General features: G+C 42.0%; 1 protein-coding gene across 1 annotated transcript; it reads left to right on the top strand.

Annotated features, from left to right (window-relative positions):
- The first annotated feature begins 695 nt into the window (after positions 1-695).
- On the top strand, positions 696-25,146 carry LOC112258237 (choline O-acetyltransferase-like). Its single transcript, XM_042326673.1, has 15 exons — positions 696-903; positions 1,272-1,386; positions 3,742-3,933; positions 6,350-6,468; positions 10,991-11,044; positions 11,670-11,847; positions 15,871-16,048; positions 16,237-16,406; positions 16,640-16,740; positions 17,026-17,154; positions 17,376-17,498; positions 17,708-17,849; positions 18,271-18,333; positions 18,846-18,983; positions 21,972-25,146. The coding sequence occupies exons 2-15, from the start codon at positions 1,339-1,341 to the stop codon at positions 22,272-22,274; spliced, it is 1,938 nt and encodes a 645-aa protein (XP_042182607.1). The 5' UTR covers positions 696-903; positions 1,272-1,338; the 3' UTR covers positions 22,275-25,146.
- Positions 25,147-25,489: the final 343 nt, after the last annotated feature.

Raw genomic sequence — 25,489 nt, 5'->3', positions numbered from 1 at the left:
ACCCATACTGTAAAGATAACGAATAGTTTGCCCTTTTGAAATACGGGTATTGAATATGATACTTCAACCAACTGATCGTTTCACTGTGGGGCTTATAGATTACATCATTCATCAAAAGCTTTACACACGAGAAACAGAGAGAGAGAGTGCGTGTTTTATGGGTGTGTGAGTGAGAGGGGCAGAGAGAGAGAGAGAGAGAGAGAGAGAGAGAAATGCGAACCGTATTCTTATTATTTAAGAATGATTTAGTTCCTGTAATGTCATGTAAACGTCTACTTGGTGGTGCGTAAAGTCATGGTGCAACTAGCTTGTGCTCAGCGCTGTCCGTGGTTCTGAAAGTTGACACGCGCTGTGAAAGCTCGCAGCAGACGCCCCACAAGGAGAACGGTTCTAACGATATTGTTCTCTCCACAACCAAGTGTAGGTAGTCAACCTATTCGTTGATTTTCAGCTCTCAAACTCAGAAAAAGCCCCTTCTTTCCCCCGACACACTCTAAATTCAACAATAAAGTCATACGGGCTAACCCGGATTGTAGCTACTACAATCTCAAGATCATTTTCATACTTTGTCAGAGGTGGGCAGGGGAAGCAAGCCAAGCTGTCAAATAATATGTTCCACGAATAGATTTCGATGGGAGGAGTTTGCTGCTTGCGGGTTAGGTAGAGACAGACAAACACCTAGAGCATCTTTATTAAGCAAGCGCGCTTTAAAAGTCAAAGCCTTGCAATGGGTGTGAGATAGGAGTGAATATCATGAAGCGTGAGACAGAATGGGGAACGATCATTCGTTCGCGTCAAAGGATTTAGTTATGTTAGTTCTATGCACGTACGCGGGACAATATTTAATCTTGTTGCAAACCTTTTTGACCTCTTGAGGAGTGAAGGAAGACATCAATTTCTCAGGTAAGCGGAAATCTTTTCTCTTATCCTCATTATTCACAAATATGCCTAGTTCAGTAAGTTAACAGGTGCACGATGTGCTTAGTTTGGATGACTTGGAAGGAGACAGCTCCTCGATTAATACTTATGGATAGATTGTGATTGTGGTTATGTATCTATAATCTATCTATGCTGAATACAATAATACATTATATTTAACACTAATGCATACCATATCAAAACCTGGTGATAAGATTTTGTTTTATAATTCAATTTATAATACGATTTATAATACAAACTCGACAGTGACAGTTATAACGTAGCACTCCTATTTTAAAGTAATACATTTTTTCCTTTGTTTTGAATGATTTGGATGTACCGGCTTCATGCAGAATGCTGAACTTCAACCAACTCTTGTGAGTTTGAATTCCTCCTGACGGATCCTGGCTGGATAACAACATGCCTATCCTGGAGAGAGAGCCGCCGAAAGGCCGAAGGGAAAGCTATGTATGAAAGTCTTAGGTTATATATATATCGATATACTAATATTCTTTATGCACTAAATCGATACATTCAAATTGTTTAAAGCACTGAGGGTAATGAATTGTTTAGTAAGGATTGTGTCTGGCTGTAACTTGCTATCAACTATTTCTAAAAACAAATCTTTGCTTTATCTATACGGGCATATTATGAAAATGTAGGCTTTATCGGACAACATTATAAGGTGAATTGTAATAGGTCTATGTTATTCAGGTCGTCGCAGAAGTGAGTAACAATAACTGAATCGATAGTCATTTATTGGTGGATAATTAGCATAATCTAAAATCTGCTTGCTTTACTTGTTTCACTCAGTTTACATTGTTGCTGTTTTATCACAATGTTGCTTGTGACTGACAAAATACCGTTGCTGAGACACTATTTTAGGGAATTCGTTTCTTACCTTGACATGTACCACAGTCCTTTTTGTAGCCTTAATTGTTTTCCAAAGTATGCACTTATTGATACAAATTGGCTTCTTACTTGTTCTATTTCTTAACAATTTGTAATGAGAAGTGATTTTCACAAGTGTCTTGCAGAACTAACGCACTGATTATCAAATGAAAACTATGCAGCAACAAGCTTGAAAGCTATTCCAAGTGTAACAGGTACAGGCGCTGCCTATGGGGCTGAAAATAACATGGATGCTGAAACGCTGTGTCCTTGTACTGACCGCTAGGGGCAGAAACTAGAGAACTGGAAGGCTTTTATTATACTGGTATTAACAAAACTGGGAAATTAAAATACACTCTCAGATTTGATGTAATGCAAATGTATGATCCAACACAGAGCTTTGGAAGCCGTGATACTTGCGCCCAAATTATTGTTCTCTGTCTAAACTTTTATAATGTAAAAGCCAATTTATCGAGGCTTTTTTTGTTGTTGGAAGATATACACATTCTGCGAATTGTAAAGAATACCGAGAAGTAATCCGGGAAGTCAAACGTCTCAACAATTCACGTTTCTGTTGGCAGAGCACTTTAGCTATATGCTACTAGAATTTACACAGCACCATTGGTTTAGGTTACGGCGAATATGAACGAAGCACAAGCCCGTGGTGTGACACTTCAATTGCCCACTGGGGATCAATTAATTAAACAAAATTGAATTCAGAACGATACGATTCAAATGGATCTCGCCCAAGAGTGGCCATTCGCTTGGGGCTAATTCTAAGGTAAAATATCACCAACATATCCATTCAATCATACCTATTTCACATTTGATTTACACACTAAAAATAAGGGTTCCTCAAAGGTCTTTGGGAAGGGTGATGGTTCTATGTGGAACCATAATGACCCAAATAATCCCTTCGAGCCCTTCAATGGTTATTTGCAGTTCAGATAAGGGTTCTTTCCTCTTTTAGTGATGATTAACATGTAGGGCATTTGGTTCATTAGAATATGTTGGGGCGTGGTTTGCGCACAGCTCTTTTTGTGCAACCGTGAGTGAGAGTGTCATTCCAGTTTATTTAATATGTTGTGTTGTATTATAGTATGTTGTGTTGTATTGTAATATAATATATCACTTATGCCTCTGGCCAGTGATTGTGTCTTGTTAAAGACTAAGATATGGCCTTGTGTCAATTGAGAACGGTTGACTAAATGCTGGCACACTTTATTCAACCCATCAATAAAAACAGTAATAAAGTCTTGTGGAAGTTTAACAATGCATTATGGCTATTAAACCCTAATTAAAAACACTGTATTGTTCTTCAAAGAACATTTCAGATTGAAACCATTATTTATAGAACCATTCTCCATAAATGTTCTATATAGCACCAAAAAGGGTTTCACTATGGTTACAAGCCATATTAATCCTTTTTTGGCACTATATAGAACCCTTTTATTTTAGTGTGTAGTTAACCCATTCTCACAAGTTACACTGGCCAGAATGACAGAACTGATTCAAACATTTCAGGCCAAATTGGGACAAATAATTAGTCAACACTCAACACACTTACTCCCACTCCATATACAGCACTTTCCATTAGCATTTTATCCAATATAAAATAACCATAGCTGTTTCGATCAAAAGGAGCGTTTTCGTTTCCCACAGGGCGCTGTAAAATTAATTCTCGACTAGGCTTCAAGCAGTTCGAATGAATAATTCACTCAGGCTCTAAGAATACAAGCTTTAAAGAGAAACTTCCTGAAGAAAATGAGGTATTTTAATGTTCAGACGAATGAATACATGCCTACAGGCAGGAAAACAGCTTCCTTATAATGATGAACACATTTTGTCCTTTTGGGTGCAGCATCATTGAGTCAATATTTATCCCAATCCAACCATTACAGAGGGTCTGATTGATTGATCTCACAATGTTAGGTCCTGCCCAAGGTGCCTGTCCCACCCCTGAAACAGACTCTGGACATGTACCTGAGCTGTATGAAACACCTGGTGAAGGAGGAACAATATCAGAAGACTAAAGCCATCGTGGTGAAGTTTGGAGAGCCAGGCGGCACTGGAGAGCTGCTGCAGAAGAAACTACTGGAGAGGAGTGACAAGACATACAACTGGGTAAACTCCCTCCCTCCCTCCGACAAGCATTGTGTCCCAAATGGCACCCTATTGCCTATATAGTGCAAGGGCTCTGGTCAAAGGTAGTGTGCACTATAGGGAATAAGGTGTCATTTGGGAGGCAGACAAGACCCTCTAGTAAATGTAAACATGACACCTTATACATTCTGTTAGCCACTGTGGGAGTGTGATCCTTGTTAGGTTTCTATTGTTTTGAAACAGAAGTCAGATTTGGTGTGGGATGGGATGCCAGTTTACCTTTTAGTTCCCACATGTGTGAAGCATGCAAAGTAGTATACCCGTGTACTTCTACACTCCTTGAAAAAAATGGTGCTATCTATAATATTTTTTGTTGCAATTAGAACCCTTTTAGTTCCAGGTAGAACCCTTTTGGTTCCAGGTGGAACCCCTTTGGGTTCCATGTACAGTGCCTTCAGAAAGTATTTACACCCCTTGACTTTTTCCATATTTTGTTATGTTACAGGCTGAATTTAAAATGGATTATATTTAGATTTAATGTCACTAACCTATACACAATACCCCATAATGTCAAAGTTGAATGAAGTTTTTCCAAATGTTTCCAAATTAATTAAAAAAGAAAATTCTGAAATGTATTGGGTCAATAAGTATTCAACCCCTTTGTTATTGCAAGCCTAAATACTTTCAGGAGTAAAAATGTGCTTAACAAGTCACAGAAGAAGTTGCAGGACAATAATAGTGTTTAACATAGTTTTTTAATGACTACCTCATCTCTGTACCCCAGATATACAATTATCTGTAATGTCCCTCAGTCGAGCAGTGAATTTAAAACATAGATTTAATCACAAAGACCAGGAAGCTTTTCCAATGCTTCGCAGAGATGAGTAAAACAAATTTAAAAAATAAGCAGACATTGAATATCCCTTTGAGCATGGTGAAGTTATTAATTACACTTTGGATGGTGTATCAATACACCCAGTCACTACAAAGATACAGGTGTCCTTCCTAACTCAGTTGCCGAAGAGGAAGGAAACCTCTCGGGATTTTACCATGAAGCCAATGGTGACTTTAAAACAGTTACAGAGTTTAATGGCTGTGATAGGAGCAAACTGAGGATGGATCAACAACATTGTAGATACTCCACAATACTAACCTAATTGACAGAGTGAAAAGAAGGAAGGCTGTACAGAATAAAATATTCCAAAACATGCATCCTGTTTGCAACAAGGAATGAAAGTAATACTGAATTTTTGTCCTGAATACAAAGTGTTATGTTTGGGGCAAATCCAATACAACACATTACTGAGTACCACTCTCCATATTTTCAAGCAAAGTGGTGGCTGCATCATGTAATGGGTATGTTTGTAATCCTTATGGACTGGGGAGTTTTTTCAGGATAAAAAAAATACTGACTGGAGCTAAGCAAAGGCAAAATCTTATAGGAAAACCTGGTTCAGTCTGCTTTCCACCAGACACTGGGATACCTTTTTTCTAAGAGTGTACAGTATACTTCGACATCACTTCAGGTTGAAACATTGTAGAGCACAAGTAGAAGTAAACACGACCTAAAGGTGTGATATATCAGGAGTGTGTCGATAACGGAAAGCTAAACAATCTCCTTTGATAACCCATTGGAGACCTGTCCATAAAGACTGTAGAGTCTCCACACTGTGATTGAAGACACTATCAACTTCATAAATGGCCCAATACACTTGGACCATCAATAACAGCTGGCAACGGAAGGAGGAAAGAACTAAAGCTGTGGCCATAGATCTATCAGATCTGCCACTTGGTGTCTGCAGGACCGATCCATCACTGGCCACTTAGATGATCAGTCAGTCCTGAATTAAAGTAGCTTTCTGATATCTATCAAATTCCCACTCCTCCGCCACAGCCTCTCCCCTCCTCGAGTTCTTTTGTCCTCTCTTTCTCTTTGTTCTCTATCAAACTCCCACTCCTCCTGCTGCAGCCTCTCTCCTTCTCTCCTCCTGTAGTCTTTTTGTCCTCTCTTTCTCTCTGTTCTCTATCAAACTCCCACTCCTGCTGCTGCAGCCTCTCACCTCCTCTACTCCCCTCCATCTTGCTATGATATCCAGTGCACTCATGATATTGATGGCTTCTCACACTGATGCCCATGAGATTCCCTTCTAAGAATACGTTTTCAGTATTGTGTTTAAAGCCAGTTCAACAAAGTCACAGTTTAAAAACCTGCAGGAGCAGCTCTTGGCACCTTGTCAACATGGATGGACAAAGTGGAGGCCTTGTGCCTGTGTTCTCTCTCTCTCTCTCCCTCTCTCTCTCTCTCTCTCTCTCTCTCTCTCTCTCTCTCTCTCTCTCTCTCTCTCTCTCTCTCTCTCTCTCTCTCTCTCTCTCTCTCTCTCTCTCTCTCTCTCTCTCTCTCTCTCTCTCTCACCATCTCTATCTCTCGCTCTCTCAGGTTTATGACTACTGGCTAGAAGATATGTATTTGAATCAGAGATTGGCCCTACCAGTCAACTCCAATCCTGCCATGGTCTTCCCAAAACAAAACTTTAAAGATCGCAAAGACTCACTCAGGTATGTGAAATACTCCCTCAGGTACAGTGGGGAGAACAAGTATTTGATACACTGCTGATTTTGCAGGTTTTCCTACTTACAAAGCATGTAGAGGTCTGTCATTTTTATCATAGGTAAACTTCAACTGTGAGAGACGGAATCTAAAACAACAATCCAGAAAATCTCATTGTATGATTTTTAAGTAATTCATTTGCATTTTATTGCATGACATAAGTATTTGATCACCTACCAACCAGTAAGAATTCCGGCTCTCACAGACCTGTTAGTTTTTCTTTAAGAAGCCCTCCTGTTCTCCACTCATTACCTGTATTAACTGCACCTGTTTGAACTCGTTACCTGTATAAAAGACACCTGTCCACACACTCAATCAAACAAACTCCAACCTCTCCACAATGGCCAAGACCAGAGAGCTGTGTAAGGACATCAGGGATAAAATTGTAGACCTGCACAAGGCTGGGATGGGCTACAGGACAATAGGCAAGCAGCTTGGCGAGAAGGCAACAACTGTTGGCGCAATTATTAGAAAATGGAAGAAGTTCAAGATGATGGTCAATCACCCTCGGTCTGGGGCTCCATGCAAGATCTCACCTCGTGGGGCATCAATGATCATGAGGAAGGCGAGGGATCAGCCCAAAACTACACGGCAGGACCTGGTCGATGACCTGAAGAGAGCTGGGACCACAGTCTCAAAGAAAACCATTAGTAACACACTACGCTGTCATGGATTAAAATCCTGCAGCGCACGCAAGGTCCCCCTGCTCAAGCCAGCGCATGCCCCGCCCCATCTGAAGTTTGCCAATGACCATCTGGATGATCCAGAGGAGGAATGGGAGAAGGTCATGTGGTCTGATGAGACAAACACAGAGCATTTTGGTCTAAACTCCACTAGCCGTGTTTGGAGGAAGAAGAAGAATGAGTACAACCCCAAGAACACCATCCCAACCGTGCATGGAGGTGGAAACATCATTCTTTGGGGATGCTTTTCTGCAAAAGGGACAGGATGACTGCACCGTATTGAGGGGAGGATGGATGGGGCCATGTATCGCAGATCTTGGCCAACAACCTCCTTCCCTCAGTAAGAGCATTGAAGATGGGCCGTGGCTGGGTCTTCCAGCATGACAACGACCTGAAACACACAGCCAGGGCAACTAAGGAATGGCTCCGTAAGAAGCATCTCAAGGTCCTGGAGTGGCCTAGCCAGTCTCCGGACCTGAACCCAATAGAAAATCTTTGGAGGGAGCTGAAAGTCCGTATTGCCCAGCGACAGCCCCGAAACCTGAAGGATCTGGAGAAGGTCTGTATGGAGGAGTGGGCCAAAATCTCTGCTGCAGTGTGTGCAAACCTGGTCAAGAACTACAGGAAATGTATGATCTCTATAATTGCAAACAAAGGTTTCTGTACCAAATATTAAGTTCTGCTTTTCTGATGTATCAAATACTTATGTCATGCAATAAAATGCTAATTAATTACTTAAAAATCATACAATGTGATTTTCTGGATTTTTGTTTTAGATTCCGTCTCTCACAGTTGAAGTGTACCTATGATAAAAATTACAGACCTCTACATGCTATGTAAGTAGGAAAACCTGCAAAATCGGCAGTGTATCAAATACTTGTTCTCCCCACTGTATGTGAAAGACTCAATCAGGTATGTGAAAGACTCACTTCCTCAGTGTGAATAAGATTAGTGGTATTTCACTGACAACCAGTTTAATTATACTTGACAACAGGGAGTCATGTACAGTACATACTGTAGTAATCTCGGCACCCAAACCGAATCAGCTACTCTGACGAGAGTATGTACATTGAGATGATTTTGACTGTTTGAACTAGGTACTTACTTATTTAGATAGTTAATAGTTAGTTAATAGTTAATAGATAGTTTCTTTATTTATTTTTGCATTTTCTCATCCTGAATCCCTCCACAACTTAGAAGCTGTCCAACTATATAATGGTAAATACAATATACAGAGTACAACATTGTATTATTCTGCAATATGCAATGCAATACATGGCTACTATGCTTCCTGTCCTGTACTGTAAACCACATTTGGTGAGAGATTTACAACAATGTTTTTAGCAGGCTTAAACCAAACCAGATTTACAACAATGTTTTCAACAGGCATAAACCAAACCAGATTTACAACAATGTTTTCAGCAGGCATAAACCAAACCAGATTTACAACAATGTTTTCAGCAGGCTTAAACCAAACCAGATTTACAACAATGTTTTCAGCAGGCATTAACCAAACCAGATTTACAACAATGTTTTCAGCAGGCATAAACCAAACCAGATTTACAACAATGTTTTCAGCAGGCATAAACCAAACCAGATTTACAACAATGTTTTCAGCAGGCATAAACCAAACCAGATTTACAAGCTGCAGTACGTGGAGGGTATCAGTAGCCAGTCTGCATCATCTCTTCTCTGCATCTCTGCTGCTTATTAAATGAGCTGTGGTCTGCCAGCCTGACAGACAACACACAAACACACACACACAAACACACAATTACACACACACACACACACACACACACACACACACACACACACACACACACACACACACACACACACACACACACACACACACACACACACACACACACACACACACATGCACAAACACAAGCACACACATACACACACACACGCAAGACCATCCAGATACAGACTGTGTACTGTTGGTCAACATTAGCTTTTGTCAGCTTACAGTGAGCTAAGTGAAAACTAGCAGGACCTCCAGAACAGCCTGCTAATAGACCGACAGAGACTCTTATTAGATTAGGAGTGAAAGATCTAAGCAGTCCGCTGAGACTGGTGGCCTGCTTAGCTGGCTGCCCTCCTCCTCCCCATCCTCAGCCTCCATACAGGGGTGTGGTGGTGAATGTGTGGTTGGGGGGGTGTAATAAGTATCTGTGTGTGTATGTTTGTGTGTGTGTGGTGTAGCCCACTTTGTATATTGATCTGGGGTTTGAACACATAAACACTGAGACAAATGACAGAAAACACCAGGGCTGACGTGGCGCTGTGTTTTGCTCCTTATCTAGATACACACACACACGCACACACACGCACACACATACACACGCACACACGAAAACACACATGCACGCACGAAAACACACACACGCACGCATGAAAACACACGCACACACGCACGCACGCACGAAAACACACACGCACGCACGCAAACACACACACGCACGCACGCAAAAATACACACGCACACACACACACACACACACAAACGCACGCACACAAACACGCGTGCACACACACGCGCACACACAGCATAGCCCTATAATCTAGTAGAAATGTAATTATAGCTCTCCAATGAGAAAAGGGGGGAGTGGGTTGTGGTGTGTCTTGCGTGCATTTGAAGCATCGTGAGCAGATGGAGATGTTAAAGTAACAGCCTGGAACTGTTTGTCAATCAGTATATGTGGATATTTAAATTAGGGATATGGATGAATAAAATATCCACATGCAGAACAATTATATAGTTACAATTCAGTAATACATATTTTAATTATTTATTTAACCAGGCAAGTCAGTTAAGATCAAATTCTTATTTACAATCAAGGCCTAGGAACAGTGGGTTAACTGCCTTGTTCAGGGACAGAACGACAAATTTTTACCTTGTCAGTTCAGGGATTCGATTCAGCAACCTTTCGGTTACTGGCCCAACGCTCTAACCACTATACTGTACATATGTGGAGAAAAGTGTAAGGAGAAGAGTATATTGCAGTGTATAGTGTGGAGTATATTGTAGGGTATAGTGTACAGTATAGTGTACAGTATAGTGTAGAGTATATTGTAGAGTATATGGTAGAGTATAGTGTAGAGTATATGGTAGAGTATATGGTAGAGTATAGTGTAGAGTATAGTGTAGATTATATTGTAGTGTATTTTGTAGAGTATTTTGTAGAGTATATGGTAGAGTATATGGCAGAGTATATGGCAGAGTATATGGCAGAGTACAGTGTAGAGTATAGTGTAGAGTATAGTGCAGAGTATTTTGTAGAGTATATGGTAGAGTATATGGTGGAGTACAGTGTAGAGTATTGTGTGGAGTATATGGTAGAGTATAGTATATAGTATATTGTAGAGTATATGGCAGAGTCCAGTGTAGAGTATATAGTAGAGTATATTGTAGAACATAGTGTATAGTGCAGAGTATAGTGTAGAGTATATTGTAGAGTATAGTATATAGTATATTGTAGCGCATAGTGTGGACTATAGTGTAGTGTATAGTGTGGAGTATCGTGCAGAGTATAGTGCAGAGTATAGTGTAGAGTATATTGTCGAGTATATCGCTGAGTGTATCGTAGAGTTTAGTGCAGAGAATTGTGTAGAGTATATTATTGTATGTTGTAAATTGTATAAGAAGGGTATATTTTAATAATGGATGCCAGTAATTTAATGAATCTACTGTTACATGTACACTTTGTATTGTGCCAGTCCTATTGATGTTGTGTGCTGTGTGCTGAATCAGTCTTTCTATTCTCTATCTTCTCAGATTTGCTGCTCACCTCATCACAGGAGTTCTGGAGTACAAGGAGCGTATTGACACGTGAGTGCCCTTAAATACAGTTTGTCCACTCTAGTCTATTCTATACCGTAGAAGGTGAGTATGAAGATAATCTATATTCTACAATATAAAGGGGAAAAATAACACTTTTATTTCTAAAAACAATATACAGACAATCTAGAACAGGGGTATTCACCTCTTATCTTACGAGGTCCAGAGCCTGCTGGTTTTCTGCTCTACCCGATAACTAATTGCACACACCTGGTGTCCCTTGTCTAAATCAGTCCCTGATTAGAAGAGAACAATTAAAAAATGCAGTGGGACTGGCTTCGAGGTTCAGAGTTGAGTTTAAAGGATCTAGAATGTAAGTGGATAAAACGGTCCTGTAGAGCAGCTGAGGTTGTCTGAAGTCCCATGCCTCTGTGTGTTTCCTGGGCCTGCTGCCTGACAGGTGGGCGTTGCCTGTGTACTATTTATCATAAACATAAATAACACATAGAAACAGAGTACACAGACCTCATCTAGAAAATAAAACAAACAAATATTTATTTATATATACAGAAACAGAGTACACATACCATGTAGAATATAAATGTCCTCTCCAGAGCAGCTGAGGGTTGTCTGAGTCTCTGTGTCTGTGTGTCTCCTGGGCCTTGGGGTCTGACAGGCGGGTGTTGCCTGTGGACTTTGCTCGGGGCCAGCTGGCAGGGACCCCTCTGTGTATGAAGCAGTATTACCGTCTCTTCAACACATACCGTCTGCCCGGCCACAAGAGGGACACCCTCGTCATCCACAAGCCTGGGTCGACTGAGCAGGAGCACATCATCGTGGCATGCAAGAACCAGGTCAGAGAGAGACTAAGGGCTCGATTCAATCCGTAGCGGTGTGATTGAAATGTAAAGATAATTTACGATTGAGCCGACGTATACAGCGTTTACCGTGAATGCAGTCTCAGCGAATGCGGGAACAATGCCTTTAAATTTATATTATGCTGTAGCGCAGGTCTTTAGCGCTACGGATTGAATTGAGCCTTAAGATTGCGTATCAAATGGCACCCTTTTCCTATCCTTATGGGTCCTGGTCAAAAGTAGTGCATTATGACCTCCCGGGTGGCGCAGTGGTCTTGGGCCCAGGCTCTGTTGCAGCCGGCCGTGACCGGGAGGTCCGTGGGGCGACGCACAATTGGCCTAATTTCGTCCGTCGTCCAGGTTAGGGAGGGTTTGGCCGGTAGGGATATCCTTGTCTCATCACGCACCAGCGACTCCTGTGGCAGGCCGGGTGCAGTAAGCGTTTCCTCAACACATTGTTAGGGAGTACGCATGGCTTTCGACCTTCGTCTCTCCCGAGCCCGTACGGGAGTTGTAGCGATGAGGCAAGATAGTAACTACTAACAATTGGATACCACGAAATTGGGGAGAAAAGGGGGTAAAATAAATAAATGTTAAAAAAGTAGTGCATTATATCAAATCTAATTGTACAATTTTCTTCGTAAACAACAGGTATGGACTAACAGTGAAATGCGGGCCCTTCCCAATAATGCAGATAGAAAGAAAAGATTTAGTCAGAACAGAGAATATTGTTTCTCAGGATCTGAAAGTCTTTAGGTGCCTTTTGGAAAACTCCATGCGGCTGTCATGTGCCTCTTACTGAGGAGTGAGTGGCTTCCGTCTGCCCACTCTACCATAAAGTCATGATTGGTGGAATTCTGCAGAGATGGTTGTCCTTCTGGAATGTTCTCCCATCTCCACAGAGGAACTCTAGAGCTCTGTAGGAGTGACCATCAGGTCCTTGGTCACCTCCCTGGCCAAGGCCCTTCTCCCCTGATTGCTCAGTTTGGCCGGATGGCCAGCTCTAGGAAGAGTCATTGGTGGTTCCAAATTTCTTCCATTTAAGAATGTTGGAGGCCACCATTGATTTGATTTGATTTTGATTTGATTTTGATTTGATTTGATCTCAAGGATTATCAATGGAAACAGGATGCACCTTAGCTCAATTTTAAATCTCATAGCAAAGGGTCTGAATACTTATGTAAATAAGGTAAATAAGGTATTTTATATTTGCAGAAGTTGCAGAAGGGTCGGAATACTTTCCGAAGGCAATGTATATAATTTATGTCATGGTTCAAAGTTCATAAAGGGAAAACGTCAGAAACATCAACATAAACAATAAATGTGAAGACGGTTAAAGTAACCATGACTATTAGGGTGGGAAGCCAAGAGTTATCTTTTACAATGAATCTCACTCCCGCCACATGAAAAGGCTGAAAGGGAGGTCGAGGAAAAGAGAGTCTTTCCGTACCTAGTGATGGTTCCAGGAACTATCAATCAGTGGTACATATTAAGAAGCCATCCATGTGGAGAAATGGAATATTAAATTAAATTACTGATTGAATCTGCCATTTTGCCAGAGAGCCACCTTGAGTCACAAGGACAATTGATCAGGTTGCGTCCCAAATGCCCCCCTATTCCCTATGTAGTGCAATACTTTTGACCAGGACCCATAGGACTTTAATTAGCCAGCTGCCATATGGACCGATATACAGCCGGACTTTAGTTAGCCAGCTACCGCATGGACCGATGTACAGCAGGACTTTAGTTAGCCAGCTACCGTATGGACCGATGTACAGCAGAACTTTAGTTAGCCAGCTACCGTATGGACCGATGTACAGCAGGACTTTAGTTAGCCTGCTACCGTATGGACCGATGTACAGCAGGACTTTAGTTAGCCTGCTACCGTATGGACCGATGTACAGCAGGACTTTAGTTAGCCTGCTACCGTATGGACCGATGTACAGCAGGACTTTAGTTAGCCTGCTACCGTATGGACCGATGTACAGCAGGACTTTAGTTAGCCAGCTACCGTATGGACCGATGTACAGCAGAACTTTAGTTAGCCAGCTACCGTATGGACCGATGTACAGCAGGACTTTAGTTAGCCTGCTACCGTATGGACCGATGTACAGCAGGACTTTAGTTAGCCTGCTACCGTATGGACCGATATACAGCAGGACTTTAGTTAGCCTGCTACCGCATGGACCGATGTACAGCAGGACTTTAGTTAGCCTGCTACCGTATGGACCGATGTACAGCAGGACTTTAGTTAGCCTGCTACCGCATGGACCGATGTACAGCAGGACTTTAGTTAGCCTGCTACCGTATGGACCGATGTACAGCAGGACTTTAGTTAGCCTGCTACCGTATGGACCGATATATAGCAGGACTTTAGTTAGCCTGCTACCGTATGGACCGATGTACAGCAGGACTTTAGTTAGCCTGCTACCGTATGGACCGATGTACAGCAGGACTTTAGTTAGCCTGCTACCGTATGGACCGATGTACAGCAGGACTTTAGTTAGCCTGCTACCGTATGGACCGATGTACAGCAGGACTTTAGTTAGCCTGCTACCGTATGGACCGATGTACAGCAGGACTTTAGTTAGCCTGCTGTACAGCAGGACTTTAGTTAGCCGTCTACCGTATGGACCGATGTACAGCAGGACTTTAGTTAGCCAGCTACCGTATGGACCGATGGCAGGACTTTAGTTAGCCTGCTACCGTATGGACCGATGTACAGCAGGACTTTAGTTAGCCTGCTACCGTATGGACCGATGTACAGCAGGACTTTAGTTACTTTGGACCGATGTAGCCTGCTACCGTATGGACCGATGTACAGCAGGACTTTAGGCCTGCTACCGTATGGACCGATGTACAGCAGGACTTTAGTTAGCCTGCTACCGTATGGACCGATGTACAGCAGGACTTTAGTTAGCCTGCTACCGTATGGACCGATGTACAGCAGGACTTTAGTTAGCCTGCTACGGTATGGACCGATGTACAGCAGGACTTTAGTTAGCCTGCTACCGTATGGACCGATGTACAGCAGGACTTTAGTTAGCCTGCTACCGTATGGACCGATGTACAGCAGGACTTTAGTTAGCCTCTACCGCTGTACAGCAGGACTTTATGGACCGATGGACCGATGTACAGCAGGACTTTAGTTAGCCAGCTACCGTATGGACCGATGTACAGCAGGACTTTAGTTAGCCTGCTACCGTATGGACCGATGTACAGCAGGACTTTAGTTAGCCTGCTACCGTATGGACCGATGTACAGCAGGACTTTAGTTAGCCTGCTACCGTATGGACCGATGTACAGCAGGACTTTAGTTAGCCTGCTACCGTATGGACCGATGTACAGCAGGACTTTAGTTAGCCTGCTACCGTATGGACCGATGTACAGCAGGACTTTAGTTAGCCTGCTACCGTATGGACCGATGTACAGCAGGACTTTAGTTAGCCTGCTACCGTATGGACCGATCTACAGCAGGACTTTAGTTAGCCTGCTACCGTATGGACCGATGTACAGCAGGACTTTAGTTAGCCAGCTACCGTATGGACCGATGTACAGCAGGACTTTAGTTAGCCTGCTACCGTATGGACCGATGTACAGCAGGACTTTAGTTAGCCAGCTACCGTATGGACCGATGTACAGCAGGACTTTAGTTAGCCGTCTACCGTATGGACCGATGTACAGCAGGACTTTAGTTAGCCTGCTACCGTATGGACCGATGTACAGCAGGACTTTAGTTAGCCAGCTACCGTATGGACCGATGTACAGCAGGACTTTAGTTAGCCAGCTACCGTATGGACCGATGTACAGCAGGACTTTAGTTAGCCAGCTACCGTATGGACCGATATACAGCAGAACTTTAGATTAATCTATTTTGAGGTCCTATAATAAAGCACATCAAATCAGATGTATGTTTTAACCTGTAAATATTCTAACACCTTTTCATGTTTATGACAAATTTCCGCTCGGGTACAATAAAATTAATCCTAATCCAAACATTTTTGTTTTTCCTCTTCTCAGTTCTTTGTGTTGGACCTAGTTGTAAATAAGAAAAAGCTGAAAGAAATGGACATCTTAACCCAGTTGGAGAAGATAGTGAAGATGGCGGAGAACTCAGAGGAGAGACAGCCTCCATTTGGTCTGCTGACATCTGATGGAAGAACAGAATGGGCCCAGGCTAGAGAAGTGCTCATCAAAGGTTTCACTTCAGACACCTTACAGTCTGCATTATATCATAACTATAATAATAACGCAGATATCAAGTAGTAATATCCTCATAGTAATAACTCGAAATAAATCTCGGCAAGACTATGAAAACACATATATTTGCATAAACTCACCTAGTCTGTCTGTCTCCCTTCCTCCCTCCCTCCCTCCCTCCCTTAGATTCGGTAAACAGAGAGTCATTGGCTGTGATTGAGAAGTGTCTGTGTGTGTTGTGTCTGGACAACCCCAGTGGGATGGAGGTTGGGGATACGAGCCGAGCCCTGCTGATGCTCCATGGAGGAGGCCATGAGAAGATGGGGGCGAACCGTTGGTATGACAAGCCAATGCAGGTAAGGCCATGCCAATGGCACCACGACCCGTATTCATACAGTGTCTCAGAGTCCGAGTGCTGATCTAGGACCAGTTTTTCCTTTTACAGAAGATAATACAGAATAAGATAATATGGATGGGGTTGACCTGATCCTATATCAACACTTATAAATAAAGGCCCTGGGCCCGTGGAATGGAATAGAAAGAAGCGTAGACAGTTCCATGTAGGATGTGTAACCCTCCTCTATTTCAGTTTATTGTAGGGGAGGACGGAGTCTGCGGAACAGTGTGCGAGCACTCACCCTTCGAAGGCATCGTTCTGGTGGCATGTACTGAATACCTGATGAAATTTATGTAAGCAAAGGAACAAAACATGAATGCATCCTTATGGTGGTAGATTTATGTCGAGTTGACAACTGGTATCCCCCAAGGTTCTATTGTGGGTTCTATGCAATATAGTTAACAGCCAGTTCATTACATTATACATCTTAAATCAGATCATTCACATTTACAGCTAATGTATTAATCAAATTGTATTATTTGAGGTCTGTCATAAAGCAGCATGCTGTTGATGAATAATACATTTATAAATAATAATACATGATTCTAAGGAAGTCATGTGACGTGCTCTCTCCACAGGACTGGAAGTCCCTCCAAGATGGGGAGGGCCACCAGCGTGTCGGAGCTTCCTACTCCTGCCAGACTGCTCTGGAAGACCACACCTCACATCCAGGACCTCCTGAAGGCCTCTGCTGAGAGACTACAGAGGTAAGACACACACACACACACACACACACACACACACACACACACACACACACACACACACACACACACACACACACACACACACACACACACACACACACACACACAGCATAGCCCTGCCATCTAGTAATCTACCCTTAATCTTACCCCCTCACTGCAATAACCAATGCATTTTGAATCCAAACGTTGTTTCTTATTCATTAATGTTTTCTATTCCTCAGGCTGGTTAGAGATCTGGACATGGATGTGCACAAGTTTGAGGTCTATGGAAAAGAATTCATCAAGAAACAGAAGATGAGCCCAGATGCATACATACAGGTGGCTCTACAGCTGGCATTCTACAGGTACATAACATGTGGTTGGTTGTTTTGACAAATTATACTGTATCAGCACACTATTAATTTTAATACATTGTTTGCTAATTAATGATAGTCATTTTAAAACAACAAAAACCTCAAGGAACTTTGTTTCGTTGGTCACACATAAAGTGAATTTATGGAAGTGTCTCCATTGATATACAGTAATTATATATATTTTATTTTTGATTTGTCAGATGCAATGGAAGGCTGGTGTCCACTTATGAAAGTGCATCTATCCGTCGTTTCCATGAGGGCCGGGTGGACAACATCCGCTCAGCTACCTCCGAGGCTCTGGCCTTTGTGAAGGCCATGACGGACGAGAAGGCATCTCTCTCTGTGAGTCATTTTTCTTACTTAGTCCCCCAATTACTGGGCTACTCCCATTATACTGTTCATCATGTCCTCTTAACTGGTGCCACCGCCTCCCTCCCACCAGAGTCGAGAGTCCGTTGTTCCAGCCACAAACACACAAGCAATGCACACACACACACACACACACACACACACACACACACACACACACACACACACACACACACACACACACACACACACACACACACACACACACACACACACAAAACACACACACACACACACACAAAAAAGCAGCTGATCCCTCTACATATTTCAAGCACAATCTCTCATATGACTCCTTGTCTCCTCTCATAACATGTTCAAAGTGGAGTAATCATATTTAGCTCATAAGACTTAATGTAATTATTTATTGTGATCTTGTTTGTATTACATTTTACAGGATTCTGAAAAGATGAAACAATTGTGGGATGCAATTAACGCCCAGACAAATTACACAATCACAGTAAGTGCAGATATTTGAATAAACTGTCCATTGCATAAGTCAATTTGATAAAGAGAAACATCTTTTTCAAGGCCTAGATTCAATCAGATCAAGCATTAACCGCTGCTCTTGTGATTCTTGTCACAAAGCCACACCCGCCCCACTCGCATTAAAGGTTCAGAACGAGAGAGTGTAGCCTATACAGAAATAATGACGCGAAATTGAAAATCATTAAACTAAATAATGAGGATTTCTATCAGCCTAATCGAGGTGTAGATTACATCTCACATTCCAGTGTTCGAACTTGTAAACAAGGCTGCATGGGATTTCTCTTAATGCAACTCTGTGCTTCCAGTGGCAATGTCCGCTTTAGTTATAATGCCGGTAGCCACTTGTGGATTTGACAGCTCTAACACAGTTCCACCTCAGACACCGCCAAAAGCTATGCACATGTTGGCTAAAACAGATCTGATTGAATTGGGCCCTAACTAGCTTAAATGCATGGAGCGCTAAGGGTTCTTGGTGTTTCACAGGCTATTACAGGGTTGGGAATAGACAATCACCTTCTCGGACTCAGAGAGATCGCACAAGAGCTCAAGATGGAGAGGCCGGAGATCTTCACAGATGAAACCTATGTGGCCAGTAACCAGTTCATTCTCTCCACCAGTCAGGTATACCCTCTAGTCATCGCTTTGCTATGTGGCTATTGCTAGTGCAGCCATAATATATGCTATATAATATGTGCAATTTAGCAGACACTTTTATCCAAAATCATGCATGCATACCTCTAATCTCAGTATTTGACAAGCAGCTAGATGACAATAATATTATTTCAACCAATTGTGTTATAACTATTTATTACATATATATATAAATCATCTATGAAGTAATCAGTAACAGTTTATATAACTACTTATAAATCCCTAGTTAAAGTATACCTGAGTATACCTGAGTAGATGGCAGTGGCAATTTTAGCAATATTAACACTGAGCTAAAGGCTAGAGCTGCCGCTTTCAAGGAGCGGGACACTAATCTGGACGTTTGTAAGAAATCCCGCTATGCCCTCTGATGAACCATCAAACAGGCAAAGTGTTAATACAGGACTAAGATTGAATCCTACTACACTTGCTCTGATGCTCGTCGGATATGGCAGGGCTTGCAAACTATTGCCAACTACAAAGGGAAACCCAGCCGCAAGCTGCCCAGCAACGTGAGCCTACCAGACGGGCTAAATGCCTTTTATTCTCGCTTTGAGGCAAGCAAAACTGAAACATGCATGAGAGCCCCAGCTGTTCCGGACGACTGTGTGATCACGCTCTCCGTAGCTGATTTGAGCAAGACCTTTAAACAGGTGAACATTCACAAGGCCGCGGGGCCAGACGGATTACCAGGATGTGTACTCAGAGCAAGTGTCTTCATTGACATTTTCAACCTCTCCGAGTCTGTAATACCTACATGTTTCAAGCAGACCAGCATAGTCCCTGTGCCCAAGAACGCGAAGGTAACCTGCCTAAATGACTACTGCCCTGTAGCACTCACATCTGTAGCCATGAAGTGCTTTGAAAGGCTGGTCTTGGCTCAAACAACACCATCAACACCATCATCCTGGAAATCCTAGACCCACTCCGATTTGCATACTGCCCCAACAGATCCACAAAGATAACACAATCGAAATTGCACTCCACACTGCCCTTTCCCATCTGGACAAATGAAACATATATGTGAGAATGCTGTTCATTGACTACAGCTCAGCATTCAACACCATAGTGCCTACAAAGCTCAGCACTAAGTTAAGGACCCTGAGACTAAACACCTCCCTCTGAAACTAGATCCTGGAATTCCTGGCGGGCTGCTCCCAGGTGGTAAGGCAAAAACACATCTGCCACGCTGATCCTCAACACGGGGGCCCCTCAGGGGTGCGTGCTTAGTCCCCTCCTGTACTCCCAGTTCACCCACAACTGCGTGGCCAAGCACGACTCCAACACCATCATTAAGTTTGCTGATGACACAACAGTGGCCTGATCACCGACAACAATGAGAGCCTATAGGGAGGAAGCAAATACCTGGCAATGTGGTGCAAGGACAACAAACTCTACCTCAACGTGAGCAAGACAAAGGAGCTGATCGTGGACTACAGCTGCAACATCGAGAGCATCCTGACCAGTTGCATCACCTCCTGGTATTGCAACTGCTCGGCATCCGATCGTAAGGTGCTACAGAGGTTAGTGTGTATGGCCCAGTACATCACTCGGGCCAAGCGTCTTGCCATCCAGGACCTCTATACTAGGTGTTGTTAGAGGAAGGCCCCAACATTTTTTAAAGACTCCAGTCACTCAAGTCATAGACTGTTCTCTCTGCTACTGCACGGCAAGCGGTCCTGGTACGCCAAGTATGGGTCCAAAAGGATCCTTAGCAGCTTCTACTCCCAAGCCATAAGACTGCTGAACAATTAATCAAACGGCCACCCAAACTATTTGCATTAACCCCCCCCCCCCGAAAAAAACATGGTCGAATCATGATGTCAGTGATCTTCAGGTTGGAGAGAGAGGCGCGAGTTCCCGACTTCGGAATTCCCAGTTGGATGACCGTTCAAAACATATTTTCTCAGTCGGAACTCGTTTTTTCCAAGTTCCCAGTTGTCTTGAATTCACCGAAGTCTGAGATTTCCCAGTTCCAAGTTTCCAGTTGTTAGGAACGTGGCAGAAGTCATGCTGGATTGAAAGCATGGCCAATGTATTCAACCTTTTCTGGCCCATGGTGTTGCATGTGAATGTTTATCCTTTTAAGCTTGGAAAAGAGACCCTTAAACCCAGACTTGGACTACACACACTCTCCACTGAATAGCTGGCTACTGACTGCTTTGCAATGCTTGCAGTTAGCCCCTGATTCCTTCCAACCCATCATTGTTGAATTTGAATGTTTATGTCCAATAGCCGATGAGCACCGATACGTTTTATCTATAATTTTTCTTCAAATGACAAGGATTGAAAAGGATTTGCCAGTAGATTGTCGACTTGATTCATGATAATGACTGCTTGTCTAGCTTGCCAGCTAAGATTGTGAAAGTATGATATTGACATGATCAGTCCAATCAAAGCTACGGTAGATTTGACGTCATTTTATCTGCATCCAATGATCTTGAGCTTTCTTGGATGGGCATTACCAATCCCTACACTCTGGGTTGTCCGCTGGCTGCCCCTCCACCACAGAAAGCACTGATCTAGGCTGAAACACCTGCATTTGGGAGCTGCCTTACACAAGAAAGCCAAAAATAGACAATGCTTGTATGTGGCTTTATTAACTGAATTATTATTTACATTGTTTACAAACTGATATGTGACACGTATTAATGCCAAAATAACATGCAAGACAGACAACAAAAGGGTGCCCCACCTGCCCTGAATAACGAGGCAGGTAGATGGGTATTAACCACTGGTAGATGGGTATTAACCACTGGTAGATGGGTATTAACCACTGGTAGATGGGTATTAACCACTGGTAGATGGGTATTAACCACTGGTAGATGGGTATTAACCACTGGTAGATGGGTATTAACCACTGGTAGATGGGTATTAACCACTGGTAGATGGGTATTAACCACTGGTAGATGGGTATTAACCACTGGTAGATGGGTATTAACTGGTATACATCCTCCTCAGGTCCCAACCACAGTGGAGATGTTCTGCTGCTATGGCCCGGTTGTTCCTAACGGCTACGGGTGTTGCTACAACCCCCAGTCAGACCACCTCCTCTTCAGCGTGACCAGCTTCCACGGTAGCACCGAGACTTGCTCTGCAGTGTTCATCAAGGCTCTAGACGAGGGCCTCGTAGAGATGAGGGATCTGTGCAGGAAGAGTAATAAGCCTCAGAGCAGCGCTGCTCCTGCTGCCTCGAAGGCGGTTGTGAATAACCAAGGAGCAGGCAGCAAGCTTCCAAGCACACTTCAGAAAACAGGAAAGTAATTCATGCCAATGTAGCTTATGATGGCTTCACACTCAACTTCCGCCGCATCCCGGTATGTCGTAAAAGGAGCATTAACTAGTTGTCCTGTGTGTATTTTCATGTTTGTGCAATCAGGTTTTTGTTTTATGACTTATTCTCTCAATTCAATCAGAAAATATGAAGCCATAACTATGTAACTATGTACATAAAACGAAGAGTTAATAATTAGCTGTAATGACTACAAAGAATTAAACATGGAAAAAAACATAGTTGTAGACTCTCATTCATCATTGACACTGTGTGGGAGTCAAGACAGAGCAGAGATATCTGGTCTACTAATAGGAAACTAAAGCCATGCCTGCTATTTCAGCACTGTAGTGACGGACAGCTCCTCTTCACCGAGAGGATGAATGAACTAGCTCCTAAATGATCTCAGTGTATGTACGCTCAACATATATTCATCAGCTTTGTTGAAACAACTCCTAAATATATACCGGAATATACCATTATTCACATTTGTCATGCAAACAATCATATTGTATCTAATGGGATTAAAGTAAACTAGGTTTAAGATCGTCAATATAAGGACGATGACAAAAAGGGATTTCTATCAGGTAAAGTCTAAAGGATGACAGGCACTTTAATGTTCTATATGTTTTACTTACGTTTGTTAAGAAATTATATGAAATACATGATATGTGAAGAATAACAGTTGACGGATATACAGGAGCTCATTGCTTGAGAAAAAAAATACTTCAATGATTCTTAATTCAGTAGCAACCGTTGCTATGTATCAGTATATTTGTGCTGTGAACCATATTTGTCATGTCCTATATGTGTGTATATATGACGCAATAGTTTGAGTAATGAAAATGTCTGTGTTACCTTACTGCATCAGTTCAGTAGGATGAACTGAGCTTTACTCACTAAGGGGTGATAATGTAACGTGACTCATTATGTGTATGTTTCTATAGTATACCAGTAGTAGTGTAGAAACATTAAGAATAAAATACAGTCATTCAAGGCTTTACTGTGCAATAATAAAATAGCTTACGCAGCAAGGCTTGCACATGCAATTCATATGAAATCTATTCATTATCTTAGCTATTTTTGGTATTCAGCAATATTTTGGTCACAGTAGAATGTAGAATGTGTTAGACCATATAATACAGTAATGTCCTCTTGTGTGTAATAGAGAAGTGTCTTATTGTAACAAGCAAAACCCTGCATGTTTTAGATGATGGTCTCATGTTCAAAACCTGTCAGTTTGTCCTTGTAAATGTTCCATTACTATCACAAATATCGAAGTCAAGAATGTTTAAATGTTAATTGTTGCTGTTACATGTTATTGTTGTTTTGTGTTAATAATGTATTTTGCTGGACATTTGAAAGTGAACCAGGTGACAGCGCAAGTATTTTATCAGATGTACTTCTTCTCACTTCATACCTCACATAGTCACCCTATCCTCCTTTCTCTCTCTAGTTCCCTATGCGTGCACAATGAGGAAAACAAGTCTTAGAAATGCACGTTAAGTGCACTTAAAAAAGCTTACAAATCGATAAAAAAAGGTCTGCTTGTTGTTGTACCTGTATATGAGTCCATACAAAACATAAACAGATTTGCCTTAAACCTTGGACTGATGCTTACAGTACAGTATTTCTAGAGGTATTTCCATAGGTATAGGTAGTAGAGATTATGTGCGGGATTGTCTCATACCGTTTCATCAAGTGGATGTGGTGATTCTGTGGAAGAAGAAATGTGTTACCTGTTTGTGTGACGTATGGAAATGAATAGGAATGTAGTAGTGGTGTTGATAGGCTGGTTTTTGAGTTTCATATATGCTTCCCTAATGGCACCCTTTTCCTTTTATATTGCACAACTTTTGACCAGGACTTTGCTCAAAAGTAGTGCACTATATAGGGAATAGGCTGCCATTTGGGATACATACTTTCTATATTGATAATGGTCTAATGTGTGGTTCCACTCATATTATGGAATCTAAGGCATTGATTGATACTGATTGCAGTAGCGCAGAATATCAGCGTTATAGCTTGATTCACATTTAAAGGCAAGGTTTCCCCCTTTCCTCTATTCACGGTAAATAATGCATGTCAGCTCAATCGGAAATTAACTTTACATTTCAACCATGCTACAATGCAGATCTTCAGTGCTACAGATTGAATCGAGCCCTAAGTCCATGCTCATGTTATCGTTAGTGATAGGGAGAGTACTGTAGTTTATGCTGTATCAATTGTATTTATTTTATATAGTCAATTGAATTTTCAGTGAATGCATACAAATCTAGTAAAACACTGAAAAGCTTATTTATTTTTGTAGTTAAATACATACATTTATTTTCATCCAAAAACCGATATGATATACGCACTTGAATTGTATTGGAGATATTTATGAGAATATATTGTAAGCTTTTGCTGTGTAGAGAATACTGCAATAAATAAAATTAATTCCAAAATATCACGAGGCTAGCTTCTCCTTGGAATAACACACTCAATTCCTATGTCAATCCTCAGCTGTGAATGGGGGTGCAAGAGAGCGAGTGTATCCCAAATGACACCCTATTCCCTACGTAATGCTCTAACATGAAAGTACTGCACTCTATAAGGAATAGGGTGCCATTTGGGATGAACAAGGACACAATCCGTTAAATATAAAGTGTATGGGAGTAGCCTACAGTATACTGTCGTAAGTCTCTCTAATGAACATCTGTGTCAACTGCCACCACAATTGGAGGTATAACAACCAGCCTGTTTTGCCTGAGTCAATCTGTGTGTATTATAACATCACATCTGTAACCCATAGAAATATCAAAACTAGAATGGAGATCCATTCAGTGGTATATTCAAAATGGCCGCCAGTCCACCCATCACAGAACATAGACTTGAATGGGTATCTCTATTCTACTCATTCAATTTCAATGTTTTACCTATTCCATAGACGGGTTGGTTGTTTAGCCACAAAACCTATGCGTGCACAACTATGGGGCAAAACAGACGAGGTTGGCTTAGATTTTTGACAACATGTAAACTATATTTAGTCTCAATGTTTATTGAAAACATAAATACATTTGCACAATGAACACTTGTTGTCTCTCAAATACATTGTTACAGTTGTTGGTTACTTAGCTAGCCAATATTAGCATTGACATGAAATCAGTCAAAACAAGACATGGTATAAAGAACAAGATAAAACAAGCTGAAACTAGCCACCTACGAT

The sequence above is a fragment of the Oncorhynchus tshawytscha genome, linkage group LG01 (assembly GCF_018296145.1).
Source record: "Oncorhynchus tshawytscha isolate Ot180627B linkage group LG01, Otsh_v2.0, whole genome shotgun sequence".
In the NCBI taxonomy this organism is placed as follows: Eukaryota; Metazoa; Chordata; class Actinopteri; order Salmoniformes; family Salmonidae; genus Oncorhynchus; species Oncorhynchus tshawytscha.
This window is presented reverse-complemented; position numbering and strand designations above follow the sequence as displayed.